The 21,123-nt window shown below is 29.8% G+C and overlaps 2 protein-coding genes and 1 non-coding gene across 3 annotated transcripts; 2 read left to right on the top strand and 1 right to left on the bottom strand.

Annotated features, from left to right (window-relative positions):
* The first annotated feature begins 9,142 nt into the window (after nucleotides 1-9,142).
* LOC125826236 (protein LURP-one-related 8-like) lies at nucleotides 9,143-11,040 on the top strand. Its single transcript, XM_049505556.1, has 2 exons — nucleotides 9,143-9,511; nucleotides 10,530-11,040. The coding sequence occupies exons 1-2, from the start codon at nucleotides 9,215-9,217 to the stop codon at nucleotides 10,926-10,928; spliced, it is 696 nt and encodes a 231-aa protein (XP_049361513.1). The 5' UTR covers nucleotides 9,143-9,214; the 3' UTR covers nucleotides 10,929-11,040.
* A 2,414-nt stretch (nucleotides 11,041-13,454) lies between these two features.
* TRNAA-AGC (transfer RNA alanine (anticodon AGC)) lies at nucleotides 13,455-13,527 on the bottom strand. The gene has a single exon. It is a non-coding gene; the product is annotated as a tRNA-Ala (tRNA).
* An 852-nt stretch (nucleotides 13,528-14,379) lies between these two features.
* LOC125826752 (uncharacterized) lies at nucleotides 14,380-19,615 on the top strand. The gene is made up of 3 exons (XM_049506091.1): nucleotides 14,380-15,012; nucleotides 18,692-19,097; nucleotides 19,155-19,615. Exons 1-3 carry the CDS (start codon nucleotides 14,380-14,382, stop codon nucleotides 19,613-19,615), a joined length of 1,500 nt encoding a protein of 499 aa, XP_049362048.1.
* Nucleotides 19,616-21,123: the final 1,508 nt, after the last annotated feature.

Here is a 21,123-nt window from a genome sequence, read left to right as displayed (position 1 = left end):
GATTATTTTTTCTAAGTTAACGGGTACACATGCATCTCACACCTATTCATATATTTATAAATAATACACCTATTATGTACTTCATATTCTATTTCATATAAAATAAAAATATAAATTTTCTCATAACTTATATGATTTATACCTTAAACTAGATATTTAAGTTTCACTTTTCTTCTTCTCCTTTTCCTTTATTTGCATAAAATCTTAATTCCTATATAATAAAAAAAATCATACAGTAATTAAGAACCCAAATAAAGATATTAACGTCAACGTTACGTAAAAGCAAAATGACAAAGAATATAAGTTGTAAATTGTTGAAAATCTTGGTACATCACACGTTCAAAATTAATAGGTCGGTTCATCAATCACAATTATTAATGACTTTAATTTTTGACCAAATTTAAATCACACAAATAATCAAAAACACAAATTTCAGCATCACATCAATTGCTCCACGTGGCTGATAATTCGATCTGATCTCATGAATAAAGCCAAACAAGAAAAATACTATATTATACTTTTAGGTTGTCTTTTTTTCCTAATTAAGGAAGGGGATTAACATAATCTTTTGTATGTGACAGATGAGAAAAAGGTAAATATATAAAGTTTGGTAAGAAATTTAAAAGTTAAGGCCTATACGTGTCATTGCATAATGATACATGTCATTAATTGGACACAAGTTTATTTGTTAATATAGCCTTGATTTGACTAATTGTTGGTTGAGTTTAAGTTAGGTTTACTATTAATGTAAATATTTTTATAATTTCACTATCAAATCTTATTTATTGGACGAAGGCGTAGAAAAAGAAAGCCAAAGTCGTTCAATGGTGAATCGGTAAATCAGATGCCTTCCATCGATCGGTTATAATCGATAAAAACCGTAAAATATAAGAATACGGTGATGGATGTCTAGCTGCAATCTTTGATTTACTCATGGTCTTATTTTTCAAATTATAAATTTCATATTTTTGAAGTTTTCTGTAAATAATTTTTTCAGGGATTTTGATAATGATAATATAAACACCGACGGTTATATATATTTTTTTTAATCTAGTTGGAAATATCTTTGATTTGAATCTTCTCAATTGTTGAAGAAGATTTCTTTCCAAGTAACATATCATTTGATGTGTAATAAGTCTCAATGTTATACCACGTAATACTCTTTTAAAAGAATAATTAAGTCTCAATATTAATATTATAGACTAAAATAATGAAAAGTAAAGAATCTTTAGTCTAACAATCAATAGCATGTTGTTTAGTGTAAGATGAAGATTGGTTAACTGAAAATTCGTCATCAATTTTCTTTCTTGTCTATTGACCATGTATAGTATAAAGTTGAATCTTCAAAAATATCCATAACTAATAATATTGCCCGTTAAGTTGGTTAGGTGAGTGATTTTTCTAATATAGTCAATAACTTTTTTTAATTAGAGCTCATTGTATTGGGTTTATTGCATATGAACGACTTAGTCACTGTGCACTAAAAAAATAGCGTTTAAATTTTATTTTTTGAAATTTCTAAAAAAACTATATATATATTACCACCTTGTGTTCTCTCTTGCCACAATTTTATGACCAAGGATTGTACGTGATATGATTTCTTCCTTTGTAATTAGAGAACTTAAATTCTAGCTTTGTGAATGGAAAATATTTTTTAGTAGGAAGTTTTTTTTTTTAATGATCTTACATGATAAATTAATTAGAATTTCATGATAAGAACAAAACAAACTAGTCATGTATCTTGGACTTTTTTTTTTTTAACCAATCTCATTACGTAATTGTTACATTTTCTTCAATCTTCACCAACTATATATGTATTTCCAAGGATATAGGGAAAATTAGTGTAATAGAACACATGCACACTAGAAAATCTTGGTTGGTGTTGCCAAATGCCACCTATAAAGTAACATGACTATTATTGATACTTTGGGTGATGTATATGAATTAAGGGATCGAGACAATTTGTATTTAATTAGATTATAAGAGATTTTGATCTATAAACTATTAAACCTTTATTACTTAATTTCTTTCTTTATCTTAGATATTATATCAACTCCAAATTAAATTACTCGTAGCGACAGACAAATTTTGTAACAATACAAATAAAATTCATTGATTATATTATTTAGCAATAGATTTTTGTTAGCTATGAGCAAAGTAGCAACAAAATTTGTTGTTAATTATAATTTGTTTGCTTTTTTTGGTAAGAATCATTCCAAATAAGAAGGATTGATGTTAGTGTCAAAGAAACGTGAATGAGATAGTTATTATTTTAATTGGAGAGTATCAAAAAGTCCATTTGAGAAGTAAAGTGTTTTCTAATTAATAAAAGGAATTTCATGTTAAAGAGACTCAAACTCAAAATCTGTAATTAAAGAATAATATATTCCTTGTTAATGTCCCAATTTTACTTAACTCTAAACGCGACTTATCCATTTGACACCTACACTAAAGACTAAATTAAACGAATCATACCAAAAAGGGAAAAAATGAACAAAAGAAGAAGTAGTGAACAAAGAAGTAGTATTTTCTTTTACATGAGTCAAAGTAAGAAGAATAAAATAGTTTATATGTTTCTTTCACTTAGTTGTAAGAACAATCTAATTAGACTTTAATTATCACTAATTATCTAGTTTGATTGTCACTATTAATTTTCTTGTCTAATTATTTCAACGGATATGCAGAGTTAATTATATACATAAAACACATAAATTAATACTCACAAACCATATATCACCATGGGGAACAAGCAAATCTTGGTTGATGTTGCTACCTACAAAGCAACAAGAGAACTAATACTGCCATCAATATTATAATATTACTAGATAAGAAGAGGGAATAGCACACGCCTCTGCGTCGACACGTGTGCTTCCCTCAAATTGACCAAAAAAACATTCACACACAAGAGGAAAGTCCTCATTAATAGATCCATCTTAATTACCTAATCATAACCGTCCACGTGGCTTTCCTTTTCATTATTGGAAACTCAAATACACCCAATGAGTCCCACATATTATTCTAATCCTACAAAATACATTAAAAAATCATATTATAATGTCCCCATTCACTCATTCCTCTTTGTCCTCTTTCATTACTTTACTACAATATCCGTATTAATATATTTATCTGATTTTAACTTGATATAAAATTCTAAAAGAATATTATTTATAAAATTTGATGATAATAGATTAAAAACATTCACAAAATTAAGTCAAAAAGGAGAAAGAGATGGAATAATTGAATACATTGGGCATTTGTAGTCCCCTACAACTATAATTTTGCTAATTAATAAATACTCATTGATTGTATATAAATTAACCTATGATATCTATATTGGACCTTGTCCATGGTCCCACTTTGGATGTGGGATCACTTTAAGAAACCCACACAAATGGGTCGTTCTATTTCCTTTTTAGTCAGTTCCAAAAGAATGTCACATTCCTTGTTTTTCTTTTAATTTGTTCTATATTTAAAAATTACATAAAAAGTACTTCAAATCACAATGTAATAATATAAGATATTAAAAACAACATAATTAAAAATCATAAAACAAATTTTATTGACTCTTTAATTCCATATTGAAACAAAAGAAGTTTGTTTCAAAATAACATTAAAAGTACTGTAAATTCAAGTAAAATAACAACTAAAAATATTTAAGGATCATATAAAAAATTTAGTTGACTTTCGTAAAAGTACCTACATCGCATAAAATGGAACAGAAAGATTAATATATATTATTTGAAAATGATATAAGAAGTGTTATAAATCACAATAAATTAACAACTTCAAAATATATTTAACAAAATCACATACAAAAAATTATATAACTCTCCAAATTTCATCGGTGTCACATAAATTGAAACAAAGAACTACTCCCAATTTATGTGACTTACTTTCCTTTTTAGTCAGTCCCAAAAGAATGTCACATTTCTATATTAAGTAACAATTTCACTATAAAATATCTATTTTACCCTTAATGAAATAATTTACAGTCATAAAAATTTATATAATTCATTTTGGATCACAAGTTTTAAAAATTTTCATTTATTTCTTAAACTCCGTGGCGAATCAAACTACCTCACATAAAATGAGACGGAGGAAGTAATATATATTGGGCCCGCACTGGCGCGGGAACCTAATATCTAGTATATATATATATATGTGTGTGATAGGGATCTTTTAAAATAAAGTTACTAGTTTTTCATTTAATATTTGCACATATATTTTAATTTCCTATAGAAAAGTTTTTGTGGCATATTATGCAAAGGTATGTGTTTCTATTATGAGTTTAAATAATATATATATATATATATATATATATATGAATGATTAATTAATACAATACATCATGGGTGGAGTCATCTTAAGTGAGAGACGGTTTGGTGCATATTCTTCGGTGAAATATTATGAGGTGTACAAAAATTATATGTTAGTTAGTTATTTGAGTGTATATTAATTTTGCACATATCCTTAATATAATTGAGAAAAAAATTTATACTTTTCAGTCAAATTTTTGGCATCGCTACTGCAATATGTTATGCAAGGATATTTATGTGCTATATATACACTTAATAGATTTGTAATCTTAAAAATAATATAGATTATTTATTATAACAAATAAAGGTGATTTGATAGTGTAAAAAATTCCTTTATTGATAGTGTGTATATAAAGTACTTAAACTCTTCTTTTATTAACTTTCGACAGTAATATCTTTTGGGGAAGTGGATTCAAAATATGATGTTTATGAGTTTTAACGACTTCTCGCTTTGCAACTTATAATTATTATACGCAAGCATTTAGTGATTTCTCAACTTATATTCAAAATATAAAATAAAAATTATTGAGTTCTGTCACACTAGCTCGTAAAATAAATTTGGATCCATCCACCCGGAGTGTTGTCCATAGTGTTTTTTTTATTACCATCTGATGTCTGGTATTTATATTGGAGTCTGACTATTTTGGAGTTGCACTACATAGGACCTCATTCGAGAGGAAGTTCTCCTTACTAAGAATTTTATCATATCCAAAGTTCAAACTCAAAACCTTTGATTAAGGAATAAACAACCTCATCTACTGCATCACATCCTTCGTTGAAGATTCTAGATTTCTTGGAACTTTTTGCTGCATTTTCTATGGTAAGAAAAATGAAGGAAAATATTAGACACGAGTTTTTGTCTTGGCATTAAAGAAGAGACGTGAATAAAAGTGCAGCCACAAAGACAGATATGCACTTTGTTACGTAAAGTTAAAAAGGAGACTATCATAATTCATAGGGACAGCCATATCTTTGAAATATCTTTTCATAGTATAATTTAATATTTCACATCAAAACTAATTATTTGCAATATATAATTAATATATATATATAATTTCTGTTGTATTTACATCATGCATTTTAATCTGTGTCTGAACTCTTAGATAAAGATCAAATATTAGGAGGGTTCTTGAGTTATATATATATAATGTCTATAGTTCAGTATAAATATCTGAATATATAAATAAAGGAGGTAAATATACTACTTCTTACGTTTCAATTTGTTTCTCTTATTATTTGAACAATTAAATAATATTTTCTTTGATTATAATTTTTCTAATTTTTTTAAATTTTTTGAATTGATAATTATGGTGACTTATAATATTTTTTACGTAGTTTCTAAATATATAAATTCTATTTCAAATAAAATAAAAATTCAATGTCTAAAATTACAATTCACAACAAACATTAGTTAGTTTGACCTTCAAACTCCGAATCAAATCAAACAACTTGAAACAAAAGAAATATATGATTATATAATCTAATAGTTAAAAGTGTGTTTCTATCAATTCGCTTATTGTTCAAGTTTTTATACGAAATGATCATACAATTTAATATGAAATATATTATAAAATCTCAAAGTACTCAAAAAAGCAAAAAAAAATATCTATTTCCAAAAAAATTTCCAAAGATTTGAGTATTGACTAACAAAGGAATTAAACCAAATCGAAAATGCAGGAAATCAAATTAAAACTCAGTTTAATTAGTTCCATGTATAAAATTAAAATAAGAAAAAAGGACATGAACTACGTGTTTTTGTCACTTAGTTATATAATTGAAAAAGGCATTTCTCGTGCTGCATACTTTTATCATAATTGAGTGGCATTGCCTACTTATAAATATTCTTATGTCCCACATAAATATTTTATTTGAATATAACGTGACTGATACTGAAATAGTGTGATTAGGTCCCCCTACCTTTATTATATGCCACATGCATGCATTAAACTTCATTTAAAATGCAATTAATTACATAGTTTTAGAGTCCTAATTCTTCTTAAACTTTGCTTTATATTGTCATCAATGATCAATCTCCTGTTTAACAAGGAAAATAAACAAGCTAAGATGTTTAATTTAATTAATCTTCACTTTTGGAGTGCTAGTAAATTTTAGAATAGCGGCTATTTCATTTACAAGCTTAACTGGAAAGGAAAAACACAATTTTTTTTTAATTATATTAGTATATGTTTTTAACACAATCTTTCACGTTTGAACTTGATTTTTTTTTCGTGATCAGTTGAAGATGTAAAAAATCTTATTTGAGAATGTGTGAAGGTGAGACTCGAATCCAGGACCTCTATCCAATGTTTTTGACACTGAGTAGTGATTATTTTATTTTAAAAATTAAACAATTAAATAAAATATATTTTTATTTAATTAATTATACATCTCCATAATAACAACAATATAATTGATTTTTTTATGTGTTCTTATTTTATAAGAGATTAACTTATATTCACTAACGGTGCAAAAGAAAATTACACTATCATCTCATTTTTAGAAATACATATCAATTTTTTTTTAAAAAAAAATCACATAATATTAATATTATTAAAAAATAATAAAAAGAGGATTATGTGGTAACTTGGACTCTGAATTAATTATATGAGTTTGTTAAGAATTCTTACTTGACTTATCAAAAGTAAGAAGGATTCTTTCATGCTTTCTTTATCCTTATTATTTTCACATTCATTCTCCGTCAACACCATTAAAGCAATTGACATACAGAATTGAAGCAATTTGAGATAAAAAGATGATAATTTTTTTCTCATTATTATTTTCCTTTTCAGAATCTAAATTAGTAAATACTCAAAGTCGATTGTATAAAAAATATTTCAATGTTATTTCAAATATTTTTTTTCTTGTTCCAATGTATGAAGAATTTTATGTTTTGTGATAACAATGATTTTTAGAGAATGCTTTTTATAACTTTTCAGTGAATTGGACAAATCCCAAAAATTAAATGTAGTAATCTTACACTTGGAAAAATAGGAACACCATTTCTGCAATTTTGCATCATATTTTGATATTGATAGAAGAAGATCCAAAGACAAATAAGAAAGGTAGGAAAGAGAGAGGGAGAAAGATGATAAACCTCAACGCGTTTTAATAAAAGAAAGAAGAAAAATCATTAATCATTAAATATGAAAATATATTAATTAAATTAAAAAGAAAAATAAATATTTGTAAAAATAAATTAATTGTGTAATTTTCTTGTCCACCGTCACTGGATAGTAATTAATCTCTTTTATAAAGTGACAAATTAAAAGGATCGGATAGACTCCTTCCTAGTTCCAACGCAGTGACTATTCTAAATTGATCATTTTGTACAAACTTTTAGAAAAAATAAAAAAGTTTATGGTTTTATATGTCTCTTCTTTTCATGACAAACATCTTATTACCAGATTGATAATTTCAAACTAAAAAGTTTTTTTTGTGTGTGTGAGATTAAATACCTCTCCTGTTATCATATTTTCCTTTTAAAATAGAACTATATGAATTTTCATTAATATATTAAAATACATTTTGTATGATTATATTATTATGAAAAAAATAATAATTTATAATAATATTTTTCTTATAATTTATATGTCGAACTTATAATTTGAGCACATAAAAGTCGTGTAAATGAATGTCAAAAAGAAACAGCGGCAATGTCTTAAGAATTGATAACTTACATTCCAGAATTTGTGGTTCAATATTTTGTCTCTTATTAACAAGAGATAACGTTAATCGAAGTTCCTAACTCTCATTTAGGAGACAAAAATAAAAGAATATTAAAAAATTAAACAAATTAGTAAGAGGACCAACAATAAGGAATCTCATAATTCAATTAACTTAATCACACACGTGGCACATTTTCCAACAGTCATCACACTTTGACTATAGATTATAATGTGTGTTTGGTACTCCCTCCGTCCACAATTGTTTGTCAGGATAAGGCCATGCACACCCCTCAAGGAAATTTTAATATAAGGTGTAATTTGACTAGTATAACCCTACTATATCAAGAATACCAAAAGTCCACATAACTTTTCAATTGAACTACACTATCATTAAGGGCAGAATTGGAAAAAAGTGAGTAATTCTTTCTTGATTGTTTAAAATTGACAATTAATCTTGGACATCTATTTTTAGTATACTTGCCAAACAATTGTGGACGGAGGGAGTATTGATCATGCCAATTTTTCATGTTTTGACTGATAAAAAATATTTTGAAAATTTATTTTCACTAAAAAACCAAGTTCATTAAAAAAAAAAAAAAACCTCTGGTTAAAATAGAAAAAATAAATTTTATAAATGATTCCCCCTTCATTATAATAAAAGAAATATTTATTAATAACAATTTTTTACGGCAATATTTATTGTCGGTTGTTAAAGTCTTTACCGATATTTATATAAAATGTTAGTTATAAATATTCAAATTTATTATTAATGTTAAATATAAATGAAAATTATCTATTATCCCTAATCAGTCGTTTGGTGTATATAAGGTATAAAGTATAATAATATCAGAAATAAAATGCATGACTATTTTATCCTATGTTTAATCGAAGGTATTATATAAGCCTAGAATTATTTATCCCACCATTTATACTTAATGATGAAAATAAGTTATCTCATATACATAATAATTCCGATAACTTATGAAAGGACGACGTGGTAAACAAAATATACTGCCTCGACCAATGTGCAACAGCCACATGTTATATTTATCTGTCTCCTTTTTTATAAACATTACATCCAAAAATTAAAAATAAAAAAAAATCATAGCATCTATAAATATCTCGTCTCCTCTCAGTATCTTCCTATCTTACGTTAGCCAAAAAGTTCCCCCCAAAAAAAAAAAAAAAACTATACATATCTAGAGAGAGAATTATTAGAAAAAAAAATTAAAAATGCTTCTCTTCTTAAAATCAATAAGTTTCAGATCTTTGAATCATCAAGATTTCAAGAAGAATAATAGCAGCTGCAAGGAATTAACAACAACGTCGTCGTCGTCATCGTTGTCATCGTCATCGTGTATATTTTTAACAGTATGGAGAAAATCACTTATATTTAGCTGTAAAGGATTTACAGTTATTGGATCCGATGGAAATTTAGTGTATAGAGTTGATAATTATTCTGGTAGACGTGACCAAACTATTTTAATGGATGCTTCTGGCAAACCCATTCTCACTATATGTCGGCATAAGGTAAGAGTTAAAACTATATATTTATTTTTTTAAATATAATTTCAACTATTTTAATTTTAAAGGTAAAAGGATCTGAAAAATACTTTAACTTTGGCCGAAATTGCTGTTACGATATCAAATTTTATGGAGGATCTTTTACCCCTGCACTATTTAATAGTGTATTTTAAAGGTATATATATACTCACATGGACACATTACTATTTAAAATAATGATTTATGATGTCTACGTAGACACATATATACCTTTAAAATACACTATTAAATAGTACAGAGATAAAAAGTCATTTCCAAAGTTTGATATCATAACAGTAATTTCAACTAAAATTGAAGTATTTTTCAGACCATTTTCCCTATAATATTGAATGATTCTAATTAAAAGAAGGATAAAAGATATTTGTATATTGTCTGTGTGATTTATGGCTATACTTTAAAATGCGTGTAATAATTCTCTTTTTTCTTTCTGGATGACCAACGTTACAAGGTATTGACCATAAGATAAGAACTATTTTTATTATTTTTAATGTGTGACAAATATCAACAACCATTAATTAGGTAGACTAATTCTATCTTAGCAAATAACAACTCTATTTTGCCAACTTGATACAATCTTAACCTCTTGTTTGACCATAGAGTTAAAGTTGAAAATTTAAGTTTTTGAAATTGCGTTTGAAGTCTAGATATGTATTTTACTGATTGAAACTTTAAAGTCTAGACATGGATGCCAAATACTAACTTACTTTTATAGTTTTATTTTAATATATATTTATTTGTAGTTATCTTTTATATGACTTAATAGTATTAAGAAATTTAATCATTAAGTCATTTAAAAAGATAACTACGAATATAAGCAAATTATAATGGACGTATCAATTTTTGTGAGTTTGATTTAAAAAAAAAAGATAAGTATAGTGTAGCAATTGTCAAATTTTATTTCTTAATACCTTGTTTACTTTTTTTATATTTTGAATTTCATTAGTAAAAATTCTGACTCGGTCTTTTATTTGGGATGATTTAGCAGAAACTAAGGATAGTAGACAACAATTGGTTCATATATGAAGGAGAAGTACTTGGAGATCATGATTACAAGGCATCATCATTAAGAAAGAAGCCTATATTTTGTGTAAAGAAACAAATGAAGATTTTACATAGTAATATTAATGTACTTGCACATGTTTATTATCATGGAACATCATCAGACAAGACATATTCTTATATTATTGAAGGGTCATATGCAAACAGAACATGTAAAGTGTTGGATGCAAAATCAAGAAATGTTGTGGCAGAAATTAGGAAGAAACAAGCAGTAATTGGTGGTGTTACTTTTGGATTAGAAGTTTTTGTATTAGTTGTAATGCCAGGATTTGATTCTGGAGTTGCCATGGCTATGGTGTTGTTGTTAGACCAAATGTTCTCCTAAGTGTTGTTTCAATATATGTTGATTAATTTTATGTAGTGATCACTCATTTGAGGAAATGTGATGTTGTCTCTTTATTATATGATCTTGGATAATATATCGTGATCGTTTAATATATGAGATAGGTAGCTTTTATAGTTGAATTATGAGCAAGCCGACAATAGGTTTGTTATTTTATTAAAATGATATCAAGATCAAACTCAATCATATTTTTCTTTTATCTAATGTTAAATCCTCATATTAAAGCAATTTATGTTACAGATGTCCAGACAAATTAACTAAACGCGTACTTGAAACAACGCGCTTTTACCAAGGAGCAAAGATGGTCTCTCAAGTAATGAATTCGGCCCCAATAAATGTAATGCAGTGTGGGGAGTGTTTAAATGTCCTACATTTATCGAGAAAATGATTGTTGTCTATTTATATGAATTTGGGCAACCCTATCTAGATGTAGACGAGTGTTAATTGTCCTACATTAATTAAGAAAATTAAGATGCAACGGGGGTTAAGTGTTCTACAATAATTAAGAAAATTAAAATGTAAGGAGTATATTATTTTCCGGATCGTGATCTTAGAGGTATAGTTAAACTCAAAATCAATCTTTTTGATATGTGCTTTGATGCAGATCTAGTTTTTACTATTACTACTACTACCATCACTATTTTACCTTTCTTTGGTGAGAAGTGATACATGTTAGCTAGCGATTGACCATAAATTTGATTATATTTTGGAAATCTGATCTTCAAACACTTTCAAGTTCTCAAAAATTAGCTCAGATCAATTTTTAGGACTTTGCTTCTTCGCATTCACAAAACTTTTGTTTTTAACCCAATAAAATGCATGTGAACTTCAAATTCTAAGAACCACAACTTCAAAAACTCAATTTTTTTAAAAGTTTCAACGTCAAAATTTATGGCCAAAACGAGAGCTAATGTGTACATATATTTTTCAAAGTTCAATGTGTACCCATACTTGCTATACAGAGATCAAATCAAAGTTGTCTAGTTTCATATTAATTGTATGTTTTCCTTTTGCTCAGAAAGACAAATTCAAGGACGGTGGCTGAATTGGAAACTCCAAAAAATGGAAATTAAACTAGTCAATTTCTGATCTATCAATCATTTTTCTTCTTCTTTATCCAAATTAGTAGAGTGATTAGGTACTAATTAGCAGAAAGCCGTAGATGAAGTAAATATAACAATTTACAATGACCTTCGGTACGGAGTCGTCATTGTTAGGGAGCGCTTTATCCACAGGACTTTCCGGCGCGAATCCGAATTTAGTCGGACTCCAATGCGGTACCGGACACCGGATAGGAAACCAATTTTTTTTTTTAAAAAAGAACAATTTACAATGACACTACAACTTTCTTTCTTTTTTGGAAAACAAGTATAAAAAAGTTATAACAATTTATTGGTGTGAATAATTTAAGATTCTATCAAATTTTATATGTTTCAATTATCACTTTCTTAAAAATAAAAATAAAATAAAAATGGAAAATGGAGATGCGGGGTATCGATACCCGTGCCTCTCGCATGCTAAGCGAGCGCTCTACCATCTGAGCTACATCCCCTTTTGTTTACTAAAATATGGAAATACTAATCCAGCACATTTGCAGGTTATTTAGTTCGAAGACCAGACATGATGAAATTAGTTATGTTGGGTTTAATTATGATGAGATTAATTTTTAGTGAATGTTTGGTTTATTCATATTAAAAGTAATATGAATTGCATAATTTTTTAAAAGTAAGTTATTTTATAAAAATATCCTTCGTAATGTAGAATGTGCGAAAAACAATATATAAAAATGATTGAAGAGATGTTTTTGTCATTTTAACTTTTCGTGGGAAAAGTTATTCAAGGGCTATTGTTCCTCCTAGAGGCAGAAATAATTTATCCCACACTAATTATTAGTCATGAGATAAGTTATCTCAAACTTTATTGCCAAATAAGAGATTAAATGATACTAAAGAGTTATCCCAAGACTAGTTCGTTTTATCTATCGCACCAACTATATCTTTGAAATTTTACTTCCAACTAGCAAAATTAGTATAATTTAACGGTTATCAATTTAATCTGTCGATGAATATGACGCTAGTTTAAAATATCTTATTTGGTTTCCTGTATCAATTTCACTACTATTGTGTTCCTCTGTCTTATCATGATGTTAATTTGTTTACTTTGATTATTTATATCTATCGTTTTTTGTTGTCAATACTTTACTCTTTTTCAGCATAACTTTTTCACGTATATATTTCTCTAACTTAGTCTGAAAATACTATTTTTGAATGGAGAGATTTAACAAAAAGAATCTAAAACTTTACCCAATATAAAAATAAGATTTGCATAGATATCACCTTCCCAAACATGATTTGTGAAATCACTGATCCAATAAAATAAAGTGACGACCTTCCCAAACTCGATTTATGAGATTACTAGTTTGATAAAATAAAGTGACGACCTTATACCGTAAATACGGTATTTCACCAAACATTATAACTTAGGCTAGTAGTACGTGTGGAAAAAAAATGGAGATGCGGGGTATCGATCCCCGTACCTCTCGCATGCTAAGCGAGCGCTCTACCATCTGAGCTACATCCCCATGGTGTCAACAATTTCTTACAAAAGATCTATCACTTTTACACATAAAAATCTAAAAAAAACTATTTTCTTTTATTTATTTTGTAAGAGAGCAAAAAATCTCAATTCTACTTGTCATTCAGATGATGTTAAACAAATACTTATGAAAATGTGAATATTGCAAGGCTTTCTTGATTGAAAAAAAAAAACTTGAACACTAATACATTCTTTTACTAAGATTTTATAAAATTGTGTAATATATATTTTTACTTTATTAAATTACTTAATTTTGTCAAATTAAATTGATTTGATATAAACATTTGATTAGATATTTATCGATAAGTACGTGAAATTATGAGCAACTACATCAAATTGATTGTTATGGAGCGTGAGTGGAGATTCAAAAATATCACTTCCTCCGATTCAATTTATGTGAAATCATTAAAAGATAATATTATTAATTATAATTCTTCTCTATTAAAGAGTAAAATTAAAATATTAAGCAAAATTTATATATTTAAATCTAAAAAAAAAAACAAAAAATATAGTATGTGAAAGAGGAATAGTACTTTGCATGGACAGTCGAGGCGAGAAAGTACTGTTGTTCGTTCCGAACTCCAAAAAACCCCAATTTTCCTCTTTCATCTCACCCAAAATAATTCATTCAATCCAATGGATTTGCCGTTTTTTTTTATAACAGAATCGCCATGGAAATTGATCAATTGAGCACCAAGTGACCCGAATGGTAGAGTCCGACCCGAATGCTGCACCCTAAACGGACCATCGTCATCAGTTGACCAGCCGGTGACCGGAGTTGATGAGATTTTTCCTGATAAAAGGTAAAGCTTATTACTCATTTTTCCAACAGAATCACATGGACTCTAAGAAATTAGTAGTTAATGTCAAGCAAGGGGAAAAACTTGAATATGATGAGTGTAATACTAGTAAAAACTGCAATCCTAAAGATAAAATAAGCTTAATTGGAATTCGAAGGCAAAAGAATGGGAGATATGCTGCTGTGATTACTGATAGAATTAGGCATAAGAAAGTATGGTTAGGCACTTTTGACACTGTTGAAGAGGCTTCACAAGCTTATTTCTCTAAGAAATCTGAGCTTGAGAATGAGAAATTAAGCAATCAAGGAAATAAGAAGAGTAAAAGAATACGCGAAACGAGAAGTATTGTTGAGATTTACAAGAGAGGGAAATATAATTCTGAGAAATCAGAGGAATTAGTCAATGTAAAGCAAGGCAATGAAAATGTGAATTGTGAAGTATTTCAGATCGAATCAGCTGGTGAATCAGAAATTGATGTTGTGATATCAAATTCATTTAATGGAGGAACCGAGCAAAGGATTGATTCTTACGAAATAGGCACTGTTGAAGAAGCTTTTCGTATAGCTAAAGAGGGATCCAAAGTGTTTAACTTGGGTTTAATGGCTAATGTTTGTGGCACAAAATCAACTGATGACTGTAACAATACTACAGGTTGCAATCCTAAAGTTAAGGTAAGCTTGATTGGAACCCGAAGGCAAAAGAATGGGAGATATACAGCTGTGATTACAAATCCATTTACGCATATGAGAGTCCGGTTGGGGACTTTTGACACTGTTGAAGAGGCTTCACAAGCTTATTTCTCTAAGAAGTCGGAGTTTGAGAAGTTAAGCCAGCAGGGAAATAAGCAGAATATACCAAAGAAGAATTGTGATCAAATTCAGCAGCTTGAATCATTGTCTGTTGTGGCATCCTTAGATACTGCTGCTAGTGAAAGTGGAATAGCTAAAAGAATCGATTCTCAAGGGGAAGAACCTAAATCTTCTAAAGCAACCTCATGTGTAAAGGCTAATGTCTATAGCGTTGAGTCATCTGATGAGTGTTGTATTACTACAAGCTGTGATCCTAAAGCCAGGATAAGCTTAACTGGAATCCGTAGGCGAAAGAGCGGGAGATATGCAGCTGTGATTACAGACCCAATTAAGCACAAGGAAGTATGCTTGGGCACTTTTGACTCTATTGAAGAGGCTTCACATGCTTATTTCTCTAAGAAGTCTGAGTTTGAGAAATTGAAACAACGGGGAGATAAGGAGAATAAACCGAAGAAGAATTGTGATCAAATTCAGCAGCATGAATCACAGTCTGTTTCAGCATCCTTAGATACTACTACTCATGATAGTGGAAGTGCTAAACGAATCAATTCTCACAAAACAACAACACATCTTATTGGAGCTTACAGGAGCAAGACAGCAGGGAGATATAGGTCTGAGATTAAAAACCCCATCACTAAAAAGAAAATTTGGTTGGGGACTTTTGACAGTGCTGAAGAGGCTTCGCACGCTTATCAATCTAAGAAGCTTGAGTTTCAGAAATTAGTCGAAGCAAAGCAGCAGCAATGCACTAATGAGCAAAGGAAATCAGAGAAATTAGTCAGTGTCAGGCAAGGACATGAAAATGTAAATTGTGAACCATTTCATCCCGAATCAGCTAGTGGATCACCAGATATTGATGTTCTGTTCTCAAATTCATCTAATGAAGGGACTGTCCGAAGTATTGATTCTTATCAGTCTAATATATTCGATCTTCTGAGTTCAAAGGAGGTCGAGCTGCAAAGCAATATGCTAACAGAGTCTAGTGCAGGGAAGAAGCAAGAAGGCCAAGAGGATGATGAAGATTTATGGAAGGGGGAATGGATGCAACTCCCAGGTGATAACAGGGCAGTCATGTTTTCACTGAAACTGGGCTTACCAATCATCGATAACTATGGATATCTTTTAGGTGAGTTCTGCACTTTGGATGATCTCAGTATTTGTGTAACTGAGGATGACAATCATCGATAACGTAACTATGTTTCACATAGCTTAGGAACTGTAAGTTTGTAAATTGCAAGAAGATTTTTGGATTTGCTTGCAGTTTTAGGATTCTGTAGATAGTAGTAATAGGTAAGTTTCTTGCAATTTTTGGTCATCCTAACTATTTCATGAGCATCAGTGATGCAGGCATAAGTCAAGTTTGATATTTTCCTTGTAAAGAAGAAGCAAAATTTGAACTTGTAATACCACACAACAGAGAACTATAAATCCAAGAAACACAAAGAACAATAAATTAAGAAACAATAGGAAAATTTCAGCCATAACTTGGAACGTGTGTAGCTAGGATTCTTTGAAACTGCTGACGAGTGTGTATTGAATCCTCCAAAGATAATGAATTTTTGAAGAATCTGACACGAGTGTATGATACTATTAGAAACTGCCGACGAGTGTGTATTGAATCCACCAAAGATAATGAATTTTTGAAGAATCTGACATGAGTGTATGATACAATTTTTGAAGAGTTAAAACAACATAGTGCGCTCTACCATCTGAGCTACATCCTCAATATTATCAAAAATTGCAGATGACTAGTAATATCGAAATTAGTATTATGATCCAATGATCAGTAATTTACACCCCTTGCATGTTTCAAATCAAGAAATACAGGTTAGGTATAAAGAGAAGTAGTTTCTAATCCATTTATAATTGCTTTTTAAAATTGTACGTCTTTTTCATAAAATGTACTTATTCACGTTAAACAAATAGAAGACCTAAAAAAATCATTTTGTTTTATTCATTTTGTGAAAGAGCATTTTTTTTTTTTTAATTCTATGCATCATTCAGCTGATGTAAACATACAATACTTGAGAAAATGAGAAAATTGTAATGATTATTTCTTTATAAAGAAAAAACTTGATTGCTACTACATTCTTTACTAAGAGGTCCTAAATTTGTGTTGCAATTCTTGAGATGTCTTTTGTAAGCCTTCTGTAGAACCTCACAGGTTTAAGGAATGTTCAATATCCATAATAGAGCCCGATTAAATCTGAGTTTGTGCCGGAAAGTCCCACAGGTAAAATACCCCCTAATAAACTAATCGGAATAAAATAGAGTGAGCCAATAATATCGCAAGACTATAAGTGTGGTAATTAGAAATTTATTCGTACCAAGTGTTCTACACAAAACGAATAAATGTATTACATGTAAATGCATATATATTATGTATAGTATATCCTTACTTCATCAAAATACTTAATTATGTGTTAAGTCAAATATGATGCAAACACTCGATAGAGATAAATATTTATCGAAGAGAGAAACACACATTAAATGGCTTGCTATGAAGCACGAGTGGAGTTCCAAAGTATCACTTCCTCCGACTCAATTTATGTGAAATTTTCATTGTCGAGAGTCAATTTCATTAGTATTTTAAAATTATATTGAATTGTAAATATTAACAATATTTAAATTAAATTCACATAGTTTATATTTCGAAAAGCCAAAAATAATATGGGAAAGAGGGATGGTATACTCTGCATGCATAGGTGAGTTCAGAAAGGAAGTTATCAGTTACAACAAACCCCAATTTCCCTCTTTCATTTCACCAAAAATACTCCGACCCTGATACTGGGTCCCTAAACGGGTCATCTTCATCAATTCACCGGCCGTGACCGGAGTTTCTGAGATTTTTTTCTGGTAAAGGTAAAGCCTATTTACTCCTTTTCAGCACAATCACATGGACATTAAAGAGGGATTGAGCTCTAAGAAATTAGTAGTCAATGCCAAGCAAGGGATGAAACTCGAATCAGATGAGTGTAATACTAGTACAAACTGCAATCCTAAAGCGAAGATAAGCTTACCTGGAATCCGAAGGCAAAAAAATGGGAGATATGGTGTTGAGCTTACAGATCCAATTAGGCACAAGAGAGTCTGGGTAGGCACTTTTGACACTGTTGAAGAAGCTTCAGAAGCTTATTTCTCTAAGAAATCTGAGTTTGAGAATGAGAAATTAAGGCAGCAGGGAAATAAGAAGAGTAAAAGAATCCGCAAAACGATAGGTATTGTTGAGGTTCACAAGAGAGGGAAATATAATTCTGAGAAATCAGAGGAATTAGTCAATGTGAAGCAAGAAAATGAAAATGTAAATCGTGAAATATTTCAGACTGAATCAGCTGGTGGATCGGAAATTGATTTTCCGATCTCAAATTCATCTAACGGAGGAACTGAGAAAAGGATTGATTTGCACGAAATAGGTGCTGTTGAAGAAGCTTTTCGTATTGCTAAAGAGGGATCCAGAGTGTTTAAAATGGCTAATGTTTGTGGCACAAAATCATCTGATGACTGTAACAATATTACTACAAGTTGCAATCCTGAAGTTAAGGTAAGCTTGATTGGAACCCGAAAGCAAAAGAATGGGAGATATGCAGCTGTGATTACAGATCCATTTACGCATAAGAGAGTCCGGTTGGGGACTTTTGACACTGTTGAAGAGGCTTCACAAGCTTATTTCTCTAAGAAGTCGGAGTTTGAGAAATTAAGCCAGCAGGGAATTAAGCAGAATATACTGAAGAAGAAGAATTGTGATCAAATTCAGCAGCTTGAATCATCGTCTGTTGTGGCATTCTTAGATACTACTGCTAGTGAAAGTGGAAGAGCTAAAAGAATCGATTCTCAAAAAAAAAAAAACCATCTTATTGGGGCTCACAAGAGCACGAAGAAAGGGAGATATCAGTCTGAGATTAAGAACCCCATCACGAAAAAGAGAATTTGGTTGGGAACTTTTGGCAGTGCTGAAGAGGCTTCCCACGCTTAACAATCTAAGAAGCTCGAGTTTCAGAAATTAGTCGAAGAAAAGAAGAAGCAAAGTACTTATAAGCAATTGAAATCAGAGAAATTGGTTAATCTCAAGCAAGGACATGAAAATGTAAAATGTGAGCCATTTCAGCCCGAATCATCACCAGATATTGATATTCCATTTTCAAATTCATCTAACGGAGGAACTATCCAAAGTATTGATCCTGACAAAATAGGCAATCAGTCTAAGAAATTCGATCTTGAGCTGGAAAGCAATATGCCAATAGATTCGAGTGCAGGGGAGAAGCAAGGTCAAGAGGATGATGAAGATTCATGGAAGGGGGAATGGGTGCAACTTCCAGGTGATGACAGGGCAGTCATGTTTTCACTGAAATTGGGCTTACCAATCATCGATAACTATGGATCTCTTTTAGGTGAGTTCAGCACTTTGGATGATCTCAGTATTTGTAAGACTGAAGAAGGCAATAACTACATTTCGCATAGCATATAGACTGTAAGTTTGTAAATTGCAAGAAGATTTTTGGATAAGTTTGCAGTTTTAGGATTCTCTATATAGTAACTCAGCATGGAAAGCAGTAGTCGTAGCTATTCTTTTAAAATGTTGACGTGTGCATATTGAATCCTCCAGGCTCCAAAGACAGTGATTTTTAGAGAACTTACCATCAAATCCTTGTTAGTAGTGTTAAGTATGCATTTTATGATCGATTATTCATTCACTTGATGATTTTTCAGGCTGCCCGTTAGTAACCCAAGAGAATGTGCTTTTGGAGAAGAATTTTGTTTAATTTAATATAATATAAATATTCCTAATATATATATATAGACCTATACAAAATGTTGGAAAAGACGTATTACAAGTTTGCAAGGACTCTACTTGACTATACATAGAACAATGACACTCTCTTAAAACCTTTTTTGAACATAGAGTTACTTTGGTTGGTGAATAAGTTACTTATGCCAAGATTATTAATAAATATCTAGTTCGTTGAATTAAAGGAGGGATACTGACTATTGACTAAAGGTCGTTTGGTAGAGTGTATTAGAAAAAATAATGCATATATTAGCCTTGTGTATTATTGGTACCTTGTTTGGTACTCTTGTTCAACCTATGTATAACTAATGCTTGCATTAGTTATACACTCTATTGTGTATTAAGGAGTGCATTGCTAATATCATGGATTTATAGGTATTAGCAATGCAATGGTTTTAATGCATGCATTAATATGATAAAAGACCCACTTACCCCTCAAAACCTTTTTACATCTTTTCCACCATAAAAGTCAAGGGTATCTTTGTAAATAATTTTTTTAATGCCATACATACTATTTTTAATGCATCAAACCAAACAATGCATTAAAATAATCTATGTATAATTAATGCAAGCATAACTAATACATGCATTGCTAATACAAGCATTACTAATACACTCTATTTAACATTATTCTTATACACTCTACCAAACGACCCCTTTAAGTGACTATGATATAAAAATATGTATTTGATATTAAATTAGATAAATTGAATAAATGTTTATTTTAATTTTAACCTTTGGATATTTCAAGAGACTTTGAGACTAGAGGTTTGGAGAAGGGCATCTTACGTTAGAGGTGAATCCATAATTTTAGCACTATGAATTTAATCGTTAAAGTTCTTAGCCTTGAACTTCTTATATTTATTAAGTTATGAATTTATATCTGTAAATTTAATGAATTTTACCCATGACGGAAAAAAATACTAATGATATAAGAACAAACAGAAAGGAGGGATAAAATGAGTTGGGGAGCTAACATGTCACTTGATGTTTATCTCATCGAAATGTTAGTGTCTTGTGAGAATGGGTGTTTACCTTAAGGGCATCTCCAATCCAAACATCAAATTTTACACCAAATTTAGTGTCAACACTATTTTTGGCGTAATCAGCTCCAACCCATTGCACCAAAATTTACACCAAAAATATTTTTCTCTCTATTCATTATTATATTATTATTTCTTATTTCA

Source organism: Solanum verrucosum, unplaced genomic scaffold (genome assembly GCF_900185275.1).
Source record: "Solanum verrucosum unplaced genomic scaffold, falcon-dt-bn FXZP01000060.1, whole genome shotgun sequence".
Classification (NCBI taxonomy): Eukaryota; Viridiplantae; Streptophyta; class Magnoliopsida; order Solanales; family Solanaceae; genus Solanum; species Solanum verrucosum.
The sequence above is the reverse complement of the archived record's forward strand: the minus strand, read 5'-3'. Positions and strand labels throughout refer to the sequence as shown.